The 22,442-nt window shown below is 38.5% G+C and overlaps 4 protein-coding genes across 6 annotated transcripts in view; 2 read left to right on the forward strand and 2 right to left on the reverse strand.

Moving 5' to 3' along the window:
* The window catches only part of igf1ra (insulin-like growth factor 1a receptor), a 92,003-nt gene extending 86,283 nt beyond the window's left edge, over positions 1-5,720 (forward strand). Inside the window, exon 21 of the mRNA XM_015046947.1 lies at positions 2,848-5,720. Coding sequence (XP_014902433.1) covers positions 2,848-3,373 — 526 coding nt within the window. The 3' untranslated portion in view covers positions 3,374-5,720. The remainder of the gene's footprint in view (positions 1-2,847) is intronic.
* The window catches only part of pgpep1l (pyroglutamyl-peptidase I like), a 17,086-nt gene extending 4,519 nt beyond the window's left edge, over positions 1-12,567 (reverse strand). Inside the window, exons 1-6 of one of the 3 annotated variants that reach the window (XM_015046951.1) lie at positions 11,966-12,567; positions 11,838-11,890; positions 11,644-11,760; positions 11,108-11,334; positions 10,856-11,036; positions 3,996-4,074 (exon numbers count right to left, since the gene is read on the reverse strand). In XM_015046951.1, the coding sequence (XP_014902437.1) occupies positions 10,856-11,036; positions 11,108-11,334; positions 11,644-11,760; positions 11,838-11,890; positions 11,966-11,996 (609 nt within the window). In that variant the 5' untranslated portion in view covers positions 11,997-12,567 and the 3' untranslated portion in view covers positions 3,996-4,074. Of the gene's footprint in view, positions 1-3,995; positions 4,075-8,950; positions 11,037-11,107; positions 11,335-11,643; positions 11,761-11,837; positions 11,891-11,965 lie in introns of those variants that run through there. The other 2 variants (XM_015046952.1, XM_015046950.1) reach the window with 2 other exon arrangements.
* Positions 12,568-12,830: 263 nt separating this feature from the next.
* On the forward strand, positions 12,831-20,458 carry synm (synemin, intermediate filament protein). The gene is made up of 4 exons (XM_015046948.1): positions 12,831-13,737; positions 14,552-14,676; positions 16,797-16,876; positions 17,007-20,458. Exons 1-4 carry the CDS (start codon positions 12,937-12,939, stop codon positions 19,010-19,012), a joined length of 3,012 nt encoding a protein of 1,003 aa, XP_014902434.1. The 5' UTR covers positions 12,831-12,936; the 3' UTR covers positions 19,013-20,458.
* The window catches only part of ttc23 (tetratricopeptide repeat domain 23), a 27,915-nt gene continuing 25,881 nt past the window's right edge, over positions 20,409-22,442 (reverse strand). Inside the window, exons 10-11 of the mRNA XM_015046949.1 lie at positions 21,677-21,759; positions 20,409-20,828 (exon numbers count right to left, since the gene is read on the reverse strand). Coding sequence (XP_014902435.1) covers positions 20,717-20,828; positions 21,677-21,759 — 195 coding nt within the window. The 3' untranslated portion in view covers positions 20,409-20,716. The remainder of the gene's footprint in view (positions 20,829-21,676; positions 21,760-22,442) is intronic.

The following is a 22,442-nucleotide window of genomic DNA, read 5'->3' on the forward strand; positions in this document are numbered from 1 at the left end:
GGGTGGGGGGGGTGGGGGGGGAGGGGAGGATGGGTGGAGGGGAGGGGGGGGGGGGGGGTTGGATTACTGCCGACGACATATTCGCGTTTGTAGATAGATTTTTACCCAGAATGCAAATGGAAAAAACCGTGAGCGAAACGGTGACTGGTACTGACTAGTATATATTCCATTGAGGGAAACTAAGTTTCATATCTGCTCAAGAGCCCCCCTGGTGGTTGAAGAAAAATCCACATATATATATGAAAAAAAACACTGAATGCTCTCTGGTATTGTTCAGGGGGCCGGACCAAATGAGGAGGCGGGCCGGATTCGGCCCGTGGGCCGTAGTTTGGGGACCCCTGCAGTAAACATTAAATTTGTCAATCCATAGCTTTCTATGTATAAATATGATGCAATAGAGTGACTGATTTTTCTTAGTAACTGGCCACCAGATTGGAAGAGGGCCCATATTTATATTAGCTAAGAACAAAGGAGGAAAAAAAAAAGAAAAATCAGTGATGTATAGAATGGGCTCACCAAGTGCAATACCTCCACAGTATTTTCATGCGACACTCGGCATCTTATTGGTCACAACAGTTTAAAATCTGCATCACTGACACTGTGTTATTTGACCAGTGCCTGAAATTAGACACCGGCTGAGATGAGCACTGATAAACCCTGGTGAGGAATTTCAGGATGGTAATGGACACCAGTCTAGTGCTAAACAAAACATTGACAGAAGGAGTAAACAGCAAAGTATAAGGTAGCCTAGCTGAGGCTATATTTACATGGCATACACAATTGAAACAACTCATTTCTAACGACAGGTTAGAAATGAGTTTCCACTAATAGCACGAATGACAAGATGCTGACAAGAAGTCAGCTTTTTAAACCCCTTTTATAAATTAGCATCAACAAGTGTGCTGGACACCAGATGTTGGGCGAAGCAGACGGCAGGTTACTGTGGTGTGTCAGCACTGCCAAAAGTATTAGATTTCTTTTCATTAAAAATCTCCTCTGCGTGGGTTTGGACATCATATGTCAACTTTGAGATGCTTCCTGCAATTCTGGCAAAAACAAACAACAACAAAAAAAAAGTCAGCCACCCCCTCTGCTGCTCCAGAATAAGAAGTTAGACCTGGGCTTAGGCAAGCTCTACCTCAAATTTCTCTGGGAGGAGAACAGCTGGCACCTAGCTGCAGGACTGATTCTGAACGCCAAGAAGACCTCAAGGAGAGAAGACAAACAAGACTGAGGGGGAACAGTGGTAACGGAGCCTGAGATGGCTGAGGTGTTTATGTCAGTGAGCCTTAGAGAGTATTCTTAGCTTGTTTGTGTATAATTGAAGTTGCGGCATGTGGTGCAGAACCACACAAAACTGTAATAATTCTCTCTTTTTATGGTGTTGTTTTGACATTCCCAAAGCTCGGTTGCTGGCCTGGCACAGTAACCTGAAGGAAGACTTACTGCTCCACTGAGTGGATTTTACATAACGGATCTAACTGCACGCATTGTGCTGTGGTAGAAAAACATCAAAATGGCAAATCTTTGAAGCGGCCATAAAGTTAACTTCTAAATTTACAAGCAGTGTCAATACGCCTCTGCACCAAAGATTAGTCTTTGTTAGAAAACTAGACATTATGGGAGAGGAGACATAGTCATGAACATATTTGAAGCATTTGAGTGAATTAAAAAAGGGCAGATTTATAACAGATGGGAGATGCTTTTTGTATTCACACCTGTAGAAGAAGATGGAAAGACAGCAGCTAAGCCTATTTATGTAAATCTATAACTTGTTACTATAATTTATAACTTTAATATTTTGCTTGTACACAACTTGAAAGTCAAAATACATCAGCAAACTGAGCTTAAATGTCAAAAGAGCACAAAATCTCAGAAATGTCAGTCTCTCCTGCCACCTGCTGGTGAGAAACAGACTTACAATGATTAAACGCTGCATCTAGGCATGCCTCCAAATTGCTTAAACCATTGCAGCACAAGTAGTTCTCTATATAAAAAAATTCTATGCATCAACTTACTCAGTCTCGTTATTCAGTTTTTTGCATAAAATTTTGGATTCTGACACTGGAGTGTAATTTAGGAATCTTATTTTATAGTGCAGCATTAATAACCTTGCTTTTTGTAAAGTTCTTTAAATCTGTTTTCACTTTTCTGTTCTCTTTGTACACATGTAGTGCATTTTAATTTGGCCTAATTCTCCATAAAGCTGCACTCGTTCACATTTCTTCCTGCTTTGACTGTCAGAGGGCAAAATGAATCTTAACTTTGATTGAAAATTTACTTCTCAGGGGCACATTACTTATTTCAGCCACTTTTAAAGCACAAGGTGGATGTTAAACCCTGACAATACATTCATTTTGGCTGTGCTTAACAGCGCTTTGAAAACATTACAGACTCCTTTTCTTGTTGTTTTTTGTCACAGATGTCTATTGGTTTTTGACTATCAGTCAAGAGAATCCAAGTAAACAAGTAATAAATGCAGTTTTTTTTTTTTTTCCTGGGATGAAAAAAGCTATTCAAACCAGCCTGGTACAATATAAAAATAATTGCACCCCTGAACCAAATAACTTGGCAGAAAGAGCTGAGAGAAGAGTTCTTGGTTCCATCAATTACAGCAAGTTGTTAAAGTGCTGCAGCAGAAAAGTCATCTATCCACTTTTGAAATAATTTTGATTGGCCAAACAGAATATTATAATCTATCAGTTTTCAAAAATCCAAAGTGGTGTTATCAGGGCCAAAATAAAACATACGGCTCAGATTTTTTGTTTTTTTCTTTAAAAAAGTTCAAAATTTAAAGAGCAAATTCTTTTTAATCGCCATGGCATTCATACGCTGTGCTCCCCTCAGGTTTGAGCTGATGAGGATGTGCTGGCAGTACAACCCCAAGATGCGTCCGTCCTTCCTGGAGATCATCAGCAGCATCAAAGGGGATCTGGATCCCCACTTCCAGGAGGTGAGCTTCTTCTACAGTGAGGAGAACAAGCCGCCGGACATGGAGGAGCTCGACATGGAGGTGGAGAACATGGAGAACATTCCACTGGACCCTGTGTCTACCAGGCAACCATCAGCTGCTGGCGTTCCCCCGACTGGGTGCATGGGAAGCAGGTCACCTCCTTCCTCGCAGCAGTTGTCCCCCTTGCAAGGCCCAAGTACTCCCTTACTAGGATCTGTGTCCCATTCGCCACCCGGGCCTCTGTCCTCGGCCATGACGTCTTCGGGACAGGGCTCGGACAAGCACTCAGGACATGCTTTGGCCAACGGGCCTGTGGTGGTCCTGCGGCCCAACTTTGACGAGTTGGAGCCGTACGCACACATGAATGGAGGCAGAAAGAACGAGCGGGCGTTACCGCTGCCCCAGTCGTCGGCCTGCTGATATCAGTCCAGCATCTCCTCTTCCTCTCGCACAGGGTAACTAAAACCTCTCAGTCTCTTCAGGAGAGTTGGGGCGAGGTAAGAAAATTACTTTGTTTCTACTGTGTTGCCAGTCTCTCCACTCCATTTAAGTTGTGCAACGACCAGAGAACACAAACTCTGAAAACGGTAAGACAGCACAGAAACCTGCTGAGGCACGTGGAGTTTGGTGGCTCAGACACATTGGGGGGCTCCTTCCTGTGCGGCCTACATTGTTACATACAAGCCCTTCGAGGAGGAAAACAACATAAGGATGTATATTGGCACACAGACTTCTACATGAACTCAAGAAAAATAAATCTTTTTAGCATATCTGCCAGCAAAACCAACAGAAGAGCACTTTTGTCCTGAGGATTTCAGAGAGGATGTGATGAATATATTGAGCGTCTATTTATAGAATCCCATCATTCTCTCTACATTACGGTAAAGCTCCTCCTTTTTGTGAGCCAGCCGGGTTCATGTTGTGTGGCAACATCTCCTTTAAAAATAAGACTCTTAAATATTATTATTTTCTACGTGATCCTGTCAGGTGTGGGTTAAATTGGTAGGCCTGTTTTGTATCTGCCAAACTTTTGCCAAATCAAACTTTTCCTTCAGTCTCCTAAGGGTGTCCTCTTTTTTGTTCAAGACTGTGATTCGGAGTTAATGATAAATCAAATCCTCCTGTGCAATAAAGAAAAAAATAAATTACTTGCCATACAACTTAGAATGTTTTTACTAAATTTAAATGCAAGGGTTACCAGATTATGCTGGGTCAAATAACGCATCATAAGCAGAAGCCAGCCCAAACACAATACCAGCTACAAGACTCTACTTAAAAACGTGACTGTCAAGTCATGAGCAGCCACAACATTGTGATTGGAGAATGCAGACTTTGGATTTGATCGCACTATGTTGTGCTATTTATGTTGATAGCGATAAAAGTTGATAATAAATAAATCATTTTGGCTGTAAATCTGTTACTGCATACAGTCAGATCCTCAAAAGCACACATTGATACTAAAACTACAGTACAGTATTCATTCCAATCAATCCTATTTTTTAAAAATAACAACCGCAATGTATGCATTGAAAAACAGTTCATTAAGCAAACAATAAAATTGATTTTTAGTTCTGAGCAACTGCTACATAAAAAATATTTTATCCTTCCATATTAATTCAACAAAAAGTAGATTAAGGTTTTAAAAATCCATATTTGAAGCATAAAACATAAGACACGGAGCTGGGTGAGGCAATGTAAAAATATTTCGATATATTTAGGATTCATAGCATTACATAGCGAGACATGTAAAGTCATTCCTTAATCACTCTAATTACATTCAACCTCTGACTTCAGTGACAAACCACAACTCAGATTTGTCAGGATAATAAAAGTTGCAGCTGTCCTCTCACTTAATCCAGCATTAGAAATTACTTTTAACGAGTCTGGCTCCAAAGGTTAAGATGCTATTTGGGTCTCATTTTGACAAGATTATAATTGACTGGGAACTATTTTTGCAACAAACATGATAACTGATATTACAGGGAAAATACAAATCCCTGTTACCACTGAGAGCTGACAAGATTGCAACATTTTTAACTACTAAACAAAATATCTGAACAAACTACTGTATGTACAGCATGAGAGAGCAAACATCAGCAATTTAAATACATGGGAAATAAATGGAAAATATGGGAAAATTAATTACAAGTTACTCTGTAGGGTTTAAAATTAACAATACAGTACAATCTGTCTAAAAACTGGTTATGCAATCAATGTTTAGCATTATATTTACACCTGAGACAGGCTAAGAGACGGCAGAATATAAAAAGGCTGTTTCATAAAGGCATCAAGTTCCTAACACTTTATCGTTAATTCTGGTATTGAGAAAGGTCACGTAAAGCTACTCTCTGTTTGCTGGCTGCCTACTGTTGTAAGTGTTTTAGCTTTGTAGACACTCCCATCAAGACATGGTACCTTGACGGATCTTTGTGCTGCAGCCCTCCACTAGTCTTTCCACTTTTGCAAGATCATTAGCCAGAATGTAGCTTTTAACAAAACATGAGCAGCTTTTGTGCCAATGAGCTGATGGCTCTCTCGTCCAGGATGACAAAATGTCAGAGTTGTTTCAAGTGTATCACTTCTCTAAAAGTCCATGATGCAGGACTGTTTTCATTTGCAAACCAATTTATTTGTTAATTTAGCATCTGTCACGGAAAACTAAATTATTGGGCTATTGTTTTTACCTCTGTCTGGATGCTAAAGAGTTTTTTTTTTTTTTTTTTATGGCCGGGGGAGATCTGAGTAAGGGATTTGATCTGCATTAGGGGAAAAACATATTTATCATCCAGTCCCAAGAATGACCAGAAACCACTTAAGCCTAATCAATTAAACATTTGGTTCAAAAACCAATCACAGATGAGCCCCAAAATTATTATGGCTGAAACTCAGTAATAAGACAGAATTGCCCAGTTTGGCTGAATTTTAAGAAATTAATATAAACAGCACTTGTGGTTTCTCACAGAATGAACCAAAAAATATAACATATCAGCATGGTACAGATGCACTCAAATCATGTTATAAAACATTTGAAAATATGATTATAATTTATTAATGACATTCAACTACCAATAGTACCTACAGTTCTTGAGTTCAGAATAAAAAAAAATAAGAAGTTCTTGTAGCATTTTGATTAGTGTATAATATAAAATAGATTTTTTATTTTCTTTGGGCTTAATAATATCCATAACAATTAAAAATTTGTTCCACCTCAGGAAAATCCCTTTTCACATATGTTTGATCCAAAAAACAGCAACTCTGAATTGCTATCTCAGTCTATTCTTCGGTTTGAAATATGTTTCAGTGCAAATCATTGGTCCTCTAGAGCTGACCACCCAGCTTGTCGCCCTGCTTTACTTTCTCAAAGTTTTGAGATGAACACTGTTCAGATCCGGTGGCATCAAAACCACAGCAACAAACTGGAGGCATCAATCGAGAGGCTGTTGGATCAGATTTAGTAGCGTAGAGGCAAACGTTCAAGTCTCTAAAAAGGGTCATTATTGGTTTGTCTTACATTTCAAACACAAAGGAAAGGTCTTACAGTTGCATTTTAGACTGCAGGATCATTTTTATACACATCATTGGGTTTTGTCACTTTTAAAAAAATTAAAATAAAATAAAACTTTTTTTATACTTTTAAAAATGTTTGCCTCTATGTCTGTACAGAACAAAGCTGCTATTTTATTCTTTTTTCTCTTTTTGGATGTTATATATATAAATATATCTATATATAGAGAAATCCTTCAGGTTTGCTATTTTATGATCTCCACAGCAGTCCCTTTTTATATCTTTAAGCTCTGTTTAAAACAAAAAAAAATAAAAAATAAAAGAGAAAGTTACCCCTCAAGATTTTGAGTAACACTAAATTTCATTCATTGCCTTTTTTTTTAATGACTATGTCTCTTGTTGTTTTGTCAATTATATATTATTATTAGAGATGAACATGTTAGCTCGATGTGTGAGCTTGTACTTCTGCACCCTTTGTTTTTTTTCTATTACTATTGTTTAGCACTGTGCCTAGTGTTGCCTCCTAGGTACGATTTAATCTCAGGTTAAAGTAAAGGCTTTGCTTTCCCCACACATTCTCCTCTCCTTTACTTGCCTCACCTTTTGCTCCCTCCTAAGTCACCCCGCTCATGTTTTCTAAAGCGAAACAGTTTCCTCTTCCCTCCCCTTTGCTGGCCTCCAACAGCAAACCTCCCCTCCCTGTGCCTCCTTTCAAAGTCAGGATTAGCTCCGACATACAAGACGGCACTTCAGACCAGATCTGGTTTGGTAAACCCATCCATCTCATGCCTAATCTCCAGTAAATAGGGCTAACTGGGTTCTCTTGTTTGCCTTAAATATGTCAACCACATATTCTAAGCATTTAAAGCTTGCAATTTTCATTTTATCCTCTCAAGCACAAAATGACATCGCTCCTGCTAGTATCAAAATTTCAAGATGAGATTTCAAAAAGCCACATCTGAAAGCCAAATAAAGGATGGGTTAAAGTCCAGGGAAGGGAACAAGTTTCAATGTCATGATTGAAAATAAAAGGTCTTAAAATGGCTGAATAGTAAAAAAAAAAAAGTGTGTTGAAGGATTTCTAATGTTGCCTGGTGATTTTCTTTTTTATTTTTTTTTTCTCCTCTTAAACTTATTTTCCTTGTGGGAGTGTTTATTTATTTATTGTTGTATTTTCCTTTTGAATACCAGTAAAAATCACTGTAAAAATGCCCCATAAGTAAGTACAAACTTGGTTTAATATTTTTATTATTTTATGTATGCATTGTCCTTGATGTCATGGCGAGGGTACTTGTTGTTTTTTTTTTTGTTTGTTTGGTTTTTTTTCATTCAGGCATATATCTACCTCACTCTTTTTAAATATGTGTATAAGCAAAAACAAATACATCTCACTCTTAAATTTTAGGAGAAATCTCACCTAGTTAAATTTTTAAAAAGTGATCTAGATAAAACCTCATACAAAGCAGACTGGGACAGAAGGTGGAATGAGTTCGGCTCGTGAGTGCCCACATGACTGGTTTTACGAAAAAAGCAGGTTTCTATCTCGAATTTAGAATAAAGACACCACAGGGCTGACAAAACGTCATCGTTTTTCAGCTGCATCATAAACAACCAGCGTGGATCAGTATGTGATGAAACAGAGCCAAACATTCCATCTCCACTGAGTTCCGACCTATTGTCACAACCTTCAAATCCTCAAACCACAACCATCAGAATCTCATCGAAAATGTATTTATGAAGAAACCTTAAAAAGATGACACAGGAAATATTAAGAAAGGGAAATGCATTACTTACCTCCAAGAATAAAAAACACACTACATTTTTTATATATATAAAAAATGTAGTGTATATATATATATATATATATATATATATATATATATATATATATATATATATATATGGTTCTACTTGCAGGTGAAATGCCATTTTAAAACCTTTACTTTATTCCAAAACCGACAGCATTTAATTTTTGCCTGAAGTATCGATAAGTGTTGTGAATGTAACAAGGACAGATATGTAGTTTTCACACAAAGCATCTAAGAAAAAGGAAAATCTCACCTTGTACCCGTTTCTACCTTCTGCAACCATTAAAAAACAAAAAAACACTTTTCAATTATATGTGGCAGAGAGCTAAAAAGCCACTATTTAGTTTTATCGTTTCTGTAAACTCCATGTGGTTCTTTGTCATGTATCGATTAGAAATGTTGCATCCATGTGATTTTCTTAGTTTTGATCTTTCAGACATTACAGTGGATATAAAACGTTTACACACCGCTGGTAAAATGCCAGATTTCTGACATGTTCACGAGTTGGACCAAGATAAACCATTTCAGAGTTTTGACCCTCTCTGATGTGACCCACTCAAAACACTGTTGTAACGTAAATGTGTCCCCATTAAACTATGTTGTATTGGACCATTCGATCTTAGCTTCAAGGCATGACGCTACCACCGTTTTGAATCACTGTGTGTATAAGTTTTTTTTTTTAATGTTTTTACTAAGGTGCCTTGTTTGTTCTCAACACCTTTGGAAATAGATAGCCCCCCCAAAAAAAAAATTAAACACTGGTTTTGTTGAGCTGCAACACATTTTCATGTCATGGGTTTGGGAAATGTCAAATGTGTTTTTGCTAAATCGGATTGGATTCCAGTTTGTCTCTCTACTCCATATCCTAGACACGTAAAGAACACAGGAGACCGTCATCTCACATGCTACACAGTCAGAACTTGCCAGACTTCCTGACCAGTTTTCTTCTCGTCTTTCCGCTAACTTCGCATGTTGTCCAGTTTCTGGTAATGTCATTGTTACGCCCCAATTTCTCAACCTGATGTTGACTCTTTGAACTGTGCTGCGTGGAATATCTAAAACCCTGGAAACTCTTTTGTGCTCTTCTCTCAAAGATTTTTGGTTTGTTTTTCCAAGTTTGTGGTACATTAAAGGAGGAAAACGTTCTGACATGGTTTATCATGATTTCACTTTGTACATATAAGCAGGCATCTTAACAGGGGTTGTGTTTCCACTGTATCTATACATACACACACACCACTTTTAGTGCTGCCAGTTTAGTCACCACAGTGGATCTTACAGCATCACCAAAAATGTTATCTGTACAAGGAAGCGAAGCAGCTCCAACACCTCAAAACCTCTTTCAAAGCCTCAGCTGCACGTTTTACTCATGGCCATTGGCATATTGATGGACTTGGAGGAAAGTTTTTTTTTTTTTTTCTTTTCCTTTTTTTTCAAATTAGAAGTTACCCACAAGGTAACTTTTAATGTAAAAGTTTGGTGCTCAGTCCTCTTAATCATGCAACTGAACAATCTTTTCATGTTTTTTAAAGAGCCAAGTTGCTGCTGAATTTCTTTACAGAAACCACCACTGACAAGCAAAAAAGTTCAAGACGTTAACATATCTGTGTGTTTATGTTTGTCCAGAAATCGTTAAATATATATATTTTTTTGTTTTTCAGTTCTTAGCAGTCACTGACCTGCTAAGGGATGAGCTACCAGTTACTATTAGATCCCAAACCTGTCAAATGTGCAGCATTTCCAACATGGACAGAGCCAGGACAGGGATGTTGCATAAATTACGGGTAGTTCAGGTAACAAGTGAACAGCGTAGTTAGAAAAAGATAATTTAAAGTTTCACAAGTCGCTCTTTAATTTACTGTAGACTGTAAGCATAATCATACTCACATTCTTTCAATATTTTCATAAAAAAAATGTCAGGTTTATGGAGAAGGCATCACAGCAGTCTCCTGCAATAATTAGGTTTGAGGTGTATCGATTCACTCATGTCTGTTTTTGTTTTATTTCATCTGCATTCCTAAAACCTTCGGAGGGGCCTTGGTCTTCTACTGCTACTACACTTATTAAATTCTGTGTGTTCATAACTTGACAGGGGAAGAATAATCAAACTGTTTTCTCTAGTCTCTGTCTTCTTTTCAAGCTCTGTATCTGAGGCCTCAAAGTTGTTTTTCACACTTATAGCTGAGATGGTGTATTTTTGACAAGCCGTCTCAAAAATGTGTATAAGAGAATTTCTTGTATTTTACCTTTTTCCGAAATTTTGAATAAATAAGTAAATGAGAACTATGCTTGTTTGTTTAATTTTTCTACGTACAGGACAATCTTGGAAGAAAACCTAAAGGTGGATGTAAAATACTTGAGACTGAGCTAAAAAGATACGAGTTTAGATCAAAGCATATTCATGTAGTGAGAAGTCTCCCTTAAATGGCCCCGAGCTTAATTAAATCAATACTGTGGTGAAATTTCAGTAATAAAGTTCACAGATTTTTTTTTTTTGTTAACCTTTCATTTCAAACCTCAGTGAATTACCCCACAGTATAGTTGTAACGTGACAATAGTGAAGTTCAAGGCATGCCGAGTGAAAACCTACCTATGTTTCCGAATGACATTTGACTTCTTCCAGCTGATCAAGCATCATGACAATTATTTCCTGCAAAAGAGGTACCAGTCTGCCAGCCGAGGATAAGCTGCCAGATGAGGGTATATGGATGAAAGCTGCTCTCCTCTCACCATGATACAGTGAGCAGTAATAAGCAAAATCACACAAGTATCTGTAAAGAAGAAAGCACGACCTTATACTTGCATCTGTTAATGCAGATCAGAAGAAGGGCTGGCTGCCTACCTGCCAGCATCTCTAGAATGAACCACATCCATCCCTGCTTGCTTAAAGTGCTTGGAGATGGCCCTCATATTAACAACAGAGTCCAGTTTCTCTGGGCCACCTTCGATGCAGCGGTGATCTGTGGGACAGAAGCTGCAAACGTCTCGGGTGCTGTACCCGCTGTTCTTACCGGTTTGCTCCAAAATGACAAGACTGGAACCTCTGGCTATGCCCAGGTGAACAGCAAACTGGGAACACAAGCATGCAAACAAGATTCACCTTTTTGTGTTTCAAAAATGTGCATTCTCTATAGATTCTGTAGCAAAAATTACACACAGTTATATCATGTCTTATTTCATAGGCATATTGTGGTTACCCTAAGGAGCAAAATAACAAGGCAAATAATGCCAACAACTAATCTATTCCTTTATCCTTTTATATTAACAAAAACAAAAAAACAAACAAACAAAAGTAGTACAGACTACCATTTTGAATGCTTTGCATGATGATTTCTATTAGGTTTTTTAGGTGTGTTAAACCCAATTTTTTATTTCTACCTTCGGTCTAAGGGTCTGCCAAAGCTCAGCAATAATCCTCTGGGTTGAACTGTAGCTAACTGGCAGCTCCTTGATGTAAACATCGATGTGCCGTCCCATCCCGGCCAACTTTAATCCCTGTGGTAAACGAAGCGCACAGCTAAAATTAACCAGAGCGGTAAACAGGACTGTGTTTTCCAAACATTGGACCTCACCTGGGCTGTTATCCAGCTGGGGTTCACCAAGAACTGTCTGAACGGTCCAAACCCTTCAAAGTGTATTCAACACGTGTTTTTAAAAAGTATGAAGAGTGTACATATCATTGAGCAAATTCTTATTTTACCTGTAACAACAACAAGTTCTCTTTCGCTCATGGCGTATCCAAGCTAATAGAGGGTAGCAAGTCGAGTAAACAGAGGGAAAAACGTTTGTGCCTTTTGTAATTTACGATGCGTCCGCCAGGAGGAGCCGTTCCATAAAATAACTGAAGCTATTAGAAGTGGTGCGTTCATGTGCTCCAGGTAAACTAATGACAAAAGGAGCCTGGGGAGACTACAAATAGACCGAAATGCAAAGTGATAGAACGTTACTCAGACATTTAGTAATATACTTAGTTTTTTTTAAATGTCCACTATCACAAAATTATTTTAAATTCAGAATCACTTGAACAATCAGAGAAGTTGATGTTTATTAAAACGTTACCAAAAAAAAACAAAACATTCCTCACAATTTATCTTAACAGTACTTTACGAAAGTTATATGTGAATGTATTTTTCCCTACTGTTACATCCAAAATTGTGAAAAAAGAAAAAAAAACTATCTACTAGAATTGCCAACAAAAGATTTTTAATTTATTGAAACATTTAACATTTGACGCAAATCAGGCACAACAAAAACTACACTGATGCTATTGATTAAACATAGAAAGAAAAGAAATGCTATATTGCAAATGACTTGGATAGTACTGCAATCATAAGGAATAGGAGAAGGCACACGTATTCATTAAAATGTAATTAGCTCTATGACACATTTTCTGCAACACGGTAATTAAAACGCTTCAACTGTTTGTACATATTTCTGACTGCACGTGAACGCAGCGTAACATCTGCCATGGCCACAGCCCGAGGCGTTCCATAGAGCTTGGGACGCTCCTGTGACTGTGATGCGTTCAGGACCCGCCCTCCTTCTCCTCCTGCACTTGTCAAAGGGCACCGATCGCAAATTACATCACACTTCAGCCCTCCGACGCACACGCAAATAATCCATCTGCACGCAGTATTTTTTGAAATAAAATTTTAATTATAACAGATCAGAATGCTTCCTTTCAAGAGAACTTTTGACCGCGAAAAACAGCAACTGCAAGAGCTGAACAGCAGACTTGCTCAGTATCTATCCAGGACCAAGCAGCTGGAGCAAGAAAACGCGCATCTTATAGCTGAAATTAACAAACTGAAGCGCGGCAGCGGGACGGCCGAATGGGAGCAGAGGTACAAAGCAGATATGAAGGATCTGAGGAGAATGGTGGGGCAGATCTCCTTCGAGAAGTCCCAGGCGGAGATGGAGAGGGAGAAGCTATGGCGAGAGTTGCAGACGGTCCGGTCTCTGTGCAGCGAGCAGACCGAGGCGTGCAGGGACATCAGCGGCGAGCTGAAGGGCTGCGAGCAGGAGCTGCAGCAGGCGCACAAAATTAACAGCGACCTGCAGCAGCGGCTTCTTCAACTGGAGAGCGAGTACAAGCGCTTAGAGGACGCGCACAGGCATGAGACGGCCAAGCTCCGGCATCAGGTGGAGTCTCGGGTAGTGCCCATCATCACGCAAACTTACCACGGGCCCCCGGTGGTTTCCGTGGAGGAGGTGCAGGAGTACGCCCGCGGGCTGTCCGAGGGATGGATAGAGACGTTTGAAATGTACCAACAGAAAGTGGAGGAGATGGAGCAGTCGATCAAAGCGGACCAGGCGAGGCTTTGCGACCTACAGAAGGAGAAGATGCTGTACGCATCCGAGCTGGGCAAACTGCGCACGGAGGCGGAAAAACAGGGCCAGGTTCAAATGCGCCTGGAAGAGGAGCTCATGCACATGCAGGACAAATTCCGAGTGGATTTAAGCGAACACCAGGTGAGTTGGTCTGTTACTAAACTGCAAAAAGCATTTATCAACAAGATTGACATGCGTTATTTGTTAAAATCGCCCAAAAAAATAAATAAATAAATTACAATATACAGTTTCAAAGACTTCAAACTGAACAATCTGCTGATTATTCCGACGAGCCAGGGGAGAGGGGTGAGACTGCATGGTCCCTCAGCCACACCCACAGTCCATAATGGCTCTGATGCAGCTGCAGCTTTCAGTGCCTGCAACAAATAAATCATGCATAAGTGAGAGTCTAAAGCCTGAATAACTCTGAAAATAATTGTCTCAAATATAAGAAATGCATAACCAAACCTATATATAGGAAAAGCATAACCAAAGCTAAGTGCATGTTTCAGAGACTAAATATCAGATTTAATTTAAGTTTGAGCTAAAATATCTACAAAAAAAATGGATCCTGCATGTAACATTTGACCTTGGTAAAAGGCTTTAAATGCAGAGAGACAATCTTCCTCACAAGCACTTTACTGTTGCTAAATGACTTCAGCCACTTAAACAATTAGCTGTCAGGCTGACAAATCCTTACTAGCCTCCCAAAGGTGATGGGGACTTAAACATGATGGCCATACTGTGAATAAGTCACAGTATTGCAGCAACAAATGAATTTCAGCGCAACAAAAATAAGAATAAAACCATAAATCCAGTTTTCAGATGATTAAATCACTGTGTTCTGATATGTTTTTGCATGAAATGGATTGCAACATAGATCAGCATGAAAAGATTTTAATAATATAATTAAAAACTAAAATGGTGAAAACTTTATTTTTTCGTTTTCTTTCAGTTAATTATTGAGCAGCTGGAACATGAGAGAAACATTCTGGCTGAGGCTATGGAAGAGAAAATGAGGGAACATCAGCACCTTCTCCAAGTGAAAATGGATCTAGGCATGGAGGTGGCAACATACAGGTGATGAATCGCTTTGCTTTAAATTCTGTTCTCAAATTCTAAACAAATAATGACTTTGTGTAAATATTCACACTGAGTAGAAGAGTCTTTTTTATTTCAACATTTTGATTTTTCACTAATAAAAAAGACCAGGTTACAGACCAGATTTTTTTTTTTCTATGACTAAGCAAAGCAGGTTATAATAAAAAAAAGGGTTAAGTAATGCAATCGTTATAAAAAATGACTATGTAAAAAGTAAAACTGTTGTTGAACAAATGACTCCTTCAGGTAAGATTTTTTTCAGATCCAAATATAATTTGGAGTAAAAATACATGTGAATATAAACCCAGTTCAAAAAAATGTACTCTCTTTAGAGAGAGTACATTCTCTCTCTCTTTAGAGAGTAAATTTTGGGTTAATCAAGACTTTAGAAAAAAAAAAAAAGGTTTTTACTTTAAGTTTCACCCTCATTGGACCACAGATTTGGCCAGCCTGCATAAACAAATGACTCAGAGGGGACTTCCTGCTGGAAAGATGGTTACCATCATTGCCTTGTAGCTAGAAGCCCTTTTAGTGCAGACTTCACATTTTCCATCTTTTTTTTTTTTTTTCTCCAGTTACCAGGCCAGTCCATAAGTATGCATGGTTATAATTTGTATTCACCTGAAAATCTAAAATTGTATTTCTGGACCTCTAGACACTCTAAAAAGAACCTTCTTTGTGCAACCGACTGATTTATGGGTCAAAACTTTTCCAGTGGCACTGGTTCATACTGACAATTTAATTTTCAAATGAACATTGAATTTGTCAGTCATTTTGTGCATCTCCCGTGAGATGGACAGGCGACCTGTCCAGGATGTACCCGGCCTCTCACACGTTGACTGCTCGAGATAGGCACCAGCATCCCTCACCACCCCACATGGTATATGCAAGTTGGATAATGACTGGGTGGATGGCTGGATATGTGCATCTCCTATTCCATCACATTCCAAAGGTGCTGAACCGAACTGACATGTGCTGACTGTGGAGACCACTGGAGTAAAGTCAATTCATTGTCATGTTCTAGAAACCAGGACTAAACTTTGTTAGATAGAGCAACAGGATATAGGTATCCCATGGTGTTAAAACAATTCTCAAATGGAAAGAAGGGGCTTACATTGTGCCAAGTGAACATCTCCCTCACCGTCACACCACCACCAGCTCAAAACATTAATGCATAGCAGAACAAAATGTGTTAATGTTGTTTACACCAAAGTCGAACCCAAACAATTTAATGTCTCAGCTGAAAGTCAGACTCATTTTTTTTTCAATCAATGGTGAACATTTGTATCTTCACCACATATAAAAGCCAAAATCCACTAAGCTGTTGCCTTGTAATTTAATGATTAGACACTTATGTTAACAAGCAGTTGAACAGGAATATCTAACAAAGGGGCGAGAAGTGTATTTCTATAGATATTCAGCTGTTCTTGTTCAAATGCTTATGACTTTTTCCTGTGATATAATTACCTAATTTATATTGATACATTACAAATAATGCCTTCCCAAGATTAATAATTACACTCCGTCCACTCTGTCATTATGACTTTATATGGATCTCTGAGGTCTAGTCTGTATAAAACATTTGGATAATACAACACTCCCTTGAAGATGTGGCAACAGCACCATGTGTTTCTGTAAGTGTCACGAGTCAGCTTTTGCTGTGGGATTTATAGCGTAGAGCATGGACAGCCAAACATTGTAGTCGTTATTTTTAGGTCAGTCTATTGAAAGGCAAGCTCCAGAGAGGTCGTTCTTTTCAGAGACACTTTGGTTAGCTAACTCCTGAAGCGTGGCCAAGGAAAGGTAAGTCGTTTCAGCTAAATACAATATGTCTTCGTTTTTTTTTAAACATTTTAAATAACATTGGCTTAACATCATAGTTTTATGATTACTACCTTATATGGTCAGGTTCAGGATACATGCCGTCCTGTAAGTCTTGAATTCAGTTTGAGGGGAATGAAATGGCAGACCTGAATCATGTGCATCACCTTGTGAGGTATTCATCCTGAAGTTCATTTCATAACCCTGAAGAAGACCTTGACATCTCTCATTGATATTGTTTGCACTCATGTAAGATATTTATTCTTGTCTTTATTCAGGACTCTCCTGGAAAGTGAAAGAGTTGGTATGCAAGGTGCTAACAGGAGGATGACCCAACATCAAAGAGAGAGAATAATAGGTATAGCGCCAATAAAATATTTGCAGCAAAAATATTATTACCTTTTATCAATGTTTTACTGTGATAAATGAGATTGCATGCAACATAGTTAATGCAGGAATTATTTACAATTATTTCTTTTCTGGCTTAGATATCAAGGTGCCTGCCCAACATTACTCTCCAAGAACTTCAACCTTAACCTCAAGAAGACATATAGATACGCGGTATGCATCACCAACAAACCTGAGAAGACCACCTGTGACCTCTTCTGGCTCCATAAGTCCCTCCAGGGTCATTCCCATTTCAGTTGCAGGAAGGGCTCGGCATCAGAGTCCAGCATCCAGAAGGGATATGATCTCGTTCAACAAAGCTCGGGCTGCCACTTCTGTGCCTACTACCAGTACCGAAATTGGCCAGGATAAAAACAAAATAAGTAAGCCTGCACAGAAAACGGTAGCAGAGGAGAAAACCATGAGATTCAAACAGCTCCCTTATGAAAGCAAAGCCAGTTTTTCACCAGAGACAAAGTCGGTAAGAGTGGTGTCGCCCCCAGCAAAAAGTATTGCTCAAACTGTCACAGAAAGCAAAAGGCAGGTGTCCAATGAGAAAGAGAAAAGTTATGCTCAAGATGAGTTAAAAGACAAAGAGAAGGCAGAACCTATAATTGAAAAAAAGATACTGGACTCTGTATCTGTCGAAGAGATTATTGAGAAAGTGATCAAACCTGCAGGTTTAGAAGCCAAGGCATGTTCATCGGGAGACTCGAAAGTCAGGTATCATGTGGAGAAAAGTGAACAGGAAGATGGCACCACTAAGACACAGATTGTGCTGGAGTCCAAATTCGAAGAAGAGATGGATGTTTCCGAGGACTCTGCCCTGGAGGAATTCCTGAGCCAGGGTGTGAAGAAGGTATCATTGGAGGACATAGAAGATACAGCAACAGGAACCATGATTAAAAACCTTCTAAGTAGTCTTCAAGGGGGAGAAAACATGGAAAATAAGTCAGTCAATGTGGAAATTATTGAGGAGCCCATTGAGTCTTTCAGTGATGAGGAGCTTGAAGCTGAAATAAAAAGAACATCAAGTTCTTATGAGCCCTCAAGATATTTCCAAATTGAGGAGATGGAAAATGTAACTCACGAATATGAAGAAGATAAGAGTGACGATAATGCCACAGTAGCCTCCAAAAGAGGCGCAGACCAGCCCAGTGGTGGATCTGTGCATGTTCAGGAGTTCTCTAGAGAAAACAAGTCTCCTAACGTCTCCTGTGAGCAGGAGCAGGAGTTTCATGAGTACTTTGTGTCCACACCAGATGAAAACCTTTCTGAACCTGAGGATGGTGGAGGAATAATGTCATATGGCCATTATGGCATTGTAGATGATCTGTCTGATGAGAGATATTACCAAGATGAAAGTCTTCCCCAGAGAAAAGTGATAGTCGAGGAAAGTGAGGAATACAAGTACAAGTCAAGCAATCACTCGTCCCCCAAGGAAAGTTTTCCAGAGTGCATAATTGAAGAAGAAGTCCGGGTATCGCCTATAGTGCAAGAATCCATGCTTGAGTTCCTGAGAGAGGATTCTTTGGAACCCAAAGAGCAGCTGAAGGGAGCCTTGGAGACACTACAGAGCTCAGTCTCTGGTCCCCTGAGGGAAGAGTTGGCTTTCCTCACAAAAGTGAGCAGCGAAAGTCCAGAAAATGTGGCAATCAAAAAAGTCGAGCAGTCAAGTGGTAATGGAACTATGACTATAGTTGCAGAGCTAAATGTCTCACAAACCCTTGAAGACTCTGGGCTGTTGGAGGAAGGAGATGATATTTCCGAAGAGCAGATAATGAAAGCTCTCAAATCTTCCAACCTGGATCTTGAAAAGGCCTTCCAAGGAGGAGCAGGTTCAGGGTACAGCATCAGAGTGTCCAAAGAAGAGGGGGTTGCATATGCTGAGGGCTTTGAAGGCTTTGGCAGCATAGAGGAATCTGCATCTAAAATAATTGAGAAACACATAAAACTAGAACCATCAGAAAAGTCATTCACATTCCAGATGGAGGAGCAGGGTGACCATGGTGAGGAGAGCTCAGAGCAGTCCCAACTCTTCGAAAACCCAGAGAAGTTTTCTACTGAAAAAAGAGTTGCAACAGTTTACCTTGAAAGGCCCTTATAAGACTTACCGGGATTCTTTTTTTTTAAGAAAGTGTAAAAATGTATATATAAGCTTTATGCAACATGGCAGTAGCACTGCTAACAGATGCTTTAACAAAGACATACTAATGCGGACAAGATGACATTAGAACTACAAACCCCAGTCAATCTATCATGACAAATGTGGATGTTGGTTACAATCTTTGTATTGACTTCATTTTTACTTTCATGCAGCTTGGCTTATACACTTTGTATTTTTTTGGTATTAAACTTCTTTGTGGAGCTTTTAAAAGCCTATTCCACAGTTTACAGCAGACCACTAACTCAGTCATCATGTGCCATATTGTTGAATCTTTTGGATCAACACTCATTACAGACCAACACGGCACTGGGAGTTATGGGTGCTGTGCACCGTTTGCAGATTGGGACTGCTTGTGCCTTGAGCACCTTACCAAAATGGAGTGATGTTAGTAGATGTTACATTCTGAGGACATAGGTTTCATTTAAAATAAAATTACTGGATATTTTGGATTGAGTTAGGATTTCACGTTTTTCATTACTAATAAGAAATTATGTATGTTTTAGGAAGTAAAATGTGTTTTGAGCAACAGATATAATTTGCAAACAGAGAAAAGTTGTTTGTTTTAACAATATATTCACGTTATTTCACACTGCTGTGAATTATTGGATTGACGACAAATATTCAAGATTCACATAAGATGATGGGATCAAGTTGAAATCCTTAGTCAATAACTTTAAATAAGTTTATTTGCATATAAATGAAGGCAATAATTAGAAGAAGCAGGATACATTCAAAAATTTGAATGATTCACTAATGGTGATAATATGGTTGTGAAGCATGTTGTGTATGTTTGTGCATTTATGTTAGGTATCACGGTGTTGGCATGACGAATTCAGTTTTGCTCTGACCTAAGCGTATTCAGGACTATTTTTGGATCATCAGCTTAGTGGCATTGAGTGTTCACAAGGGGTTGTTGTCTTGTGTGCTGTTTACCGAGGCAGAATTAGTGTGCAATGCATTCAGTCTGTTTATTTGTTTCAGACATTTTCAGCATGTTTGATTATTACACTTTATGCAGCAATTCATTCACAAAATCGCAATTTGTCATTATGATATGTAGCACAGACATGAGATGTTTAGCATAAACACACTTATCTGTTAGAGCTCTTCACAAAGAAAGATTTGTTGCGTTTAAGTGCCCAGATACATCAGGTTTCCACATATTTTCTGATCTTTTCTCCATTAACATTTATAAATTTGGAATACATCTTCATGCAAACTGGTATCTGGATACCATGTGCCAACACATTTTATTCACCAAGATTAATATATGGAAAATCTATTGATTTATAAAGAGGATATTAGTCAATGTTTAATGAATGTGGAACAAACAAAATGATATGTATTTCATTTTATTGATTTCTGATAAACAGATGACACAACTGCTTTGGCTGATGGGGCTTTCTGCATTTCATTGATGAATATCTTAACAATATTAAAATATATCTATTGTTGGAATGTTTTGTGTGTATTGTTTTTCAGTAAATTCACATAGTAGGCTAGACAAACTAATTGCTTACATAATAATAGCAAATTAAATCTTAATTAACAAAATACAAAAAATGGTATTATCTACTGGCTCAAACCTTTAGGGGTACCATTTTAACCTTGTAAAAAGGTAAAGAAGTGGAGAAGAATGAGATGTCAAGCATCAAATGTAGAGTTATCATTTTCACCACTGGATGGTATTACTGGAAATGTGTCTAATTTTGTTTGTCTTCTTCTTTGCTGTTGTCTCTTAACCACTTCAGGTGCCCTGAAAAGCAAACATTACATAGTTGATACACTAACATAAAATTATTAATATTAAAGGGTATATAACACCATACTTTAGAGTCAGAAAACCTTAAAGGGAACAAATCAAGCAAAATAATCCACTTTTCAGCCCTTAAGCAATTTTTTTTGTGTGCTTTGAGTGAATAGAAGTGCGGCACGTGAAATGTCTCATTCTCATTTTTTTTAAAAATCACAGAAAAAATTAGCTGACTAAAACGCACCTCAGAAAAGGGGTAAACGAAGGGTCCGTGGAGCTACAATAACGAGGAATTCACACTACTTTATATAGACCATAAGTAAATGATTTACAAGTGAAAAGGAATGACTGAAAACCATGACATGTCCACTTTAAAACATGAACTTTTTTAAAGTTGAATTTTTTTAAAATGAGAAAAGTTCATGCCTACTAAAGAAGGCATTATCATATAGTCATGTTAAAAACTTGGACACCCCATTAAATATTTGGTACTTTGTTAAGAAATGTTCACACTTTGATGTCTAAGCTAATCTTGGGAAAAGAAAGTGAAGAAATGGGAGGGCTGTTGCACATCCATGCACACCAAAGAAATAATGCTGGTCAGAACAGGGAACTGCGTACTTGGCTGCCATGAGATAGCTGTTTTTCCTCTCACGCTTTTTAAAAATGTTCTTGATTTTGGAGATCAACTATACCATTGAGAGCTGAGAGCTTAATGACTGAACATAGCTAAAAACGAAAGTTGAAAACATGATGATATATGCCCTTTAATCATCTTTATTTCCAACACTGAAATGTCTTAAAATTGAACACAGTGTAGCAGCAAATTAATCTTCGTCTCCAGGAGTTACCTTGACAACATGTTCACAGCTTTTTGGACTGCTTTGGATTTCTTGTGCTGAGGACCGTACAGCATGTTGTGTATATCCAAGCACTAAAATTGAAACATAAAACAATGACAGTGATATAGGTAGGTTGAAAATAAAAAGTGCAACTCAATCTGGATGGAAATAAACTAACATCCTAGCAACATACTGCAAACACTAAACATACCAAAATAACCCCAGTAGCTGTCCAAACTTTACATAACACCTGTGCTGACCACTCGGGAGAGTCAAATCAAACAAGATGGATCTGTCATCTTGTTACTGATAGCGCTTCAGTAATCTTAAGGGTAGAGAGAGTAAAGGCTGAGACAGCCACATTTTTCTGTCAGTACACAATCTGGCAGAAGAAACAAAGAAAAAACAGAGGTATTATTGTCCAAATCTGTAATGACATAACCTTTTAGCAAATTGAAAGTAGAGAAAAGTTGAAACATCTGAATATGATAACATACACTGACATGACATATGAGGAAAAAACTTGACTCTCTTTTCTGCAATCATTACAAATAACAAGAAGCAAATGTTTCAAAACCAGGAAAGAGGGAGGGAAAAGCTCCCCTCTGTACTGGGGAAAGCAAAACAGTGTTAATCTGGAAGAGATCCATCTGGCCTTTTGAATGTTTTTACGGTTGCTAAGGTTGATGTAATGGAAGGGTGTTTTTTTTTTTTTTTTTTTTTCAGCAAAACTGCAGGGGGGGAAAGGGGGGGGGCCACTTTTGTGTTTGTTAGA

The sequence above is a fragment of the Poecilia latipinna genome, unplaced genomic scaffold, assembly GCF_001443285.1.
Source record: "Poecilia latipinna isolate Pla-1442-1.1 unplaced genomic scaffold, P_latipinna-1.0 Scaffold799, whole genome shotgun sequence".
Lineage (NCBI taxonomy): Eukaryota > Metazoa > Chordata > Actinopteri > Cyprinodontiformes > Poeciliidae > Poecilia > Poecilia latipinna.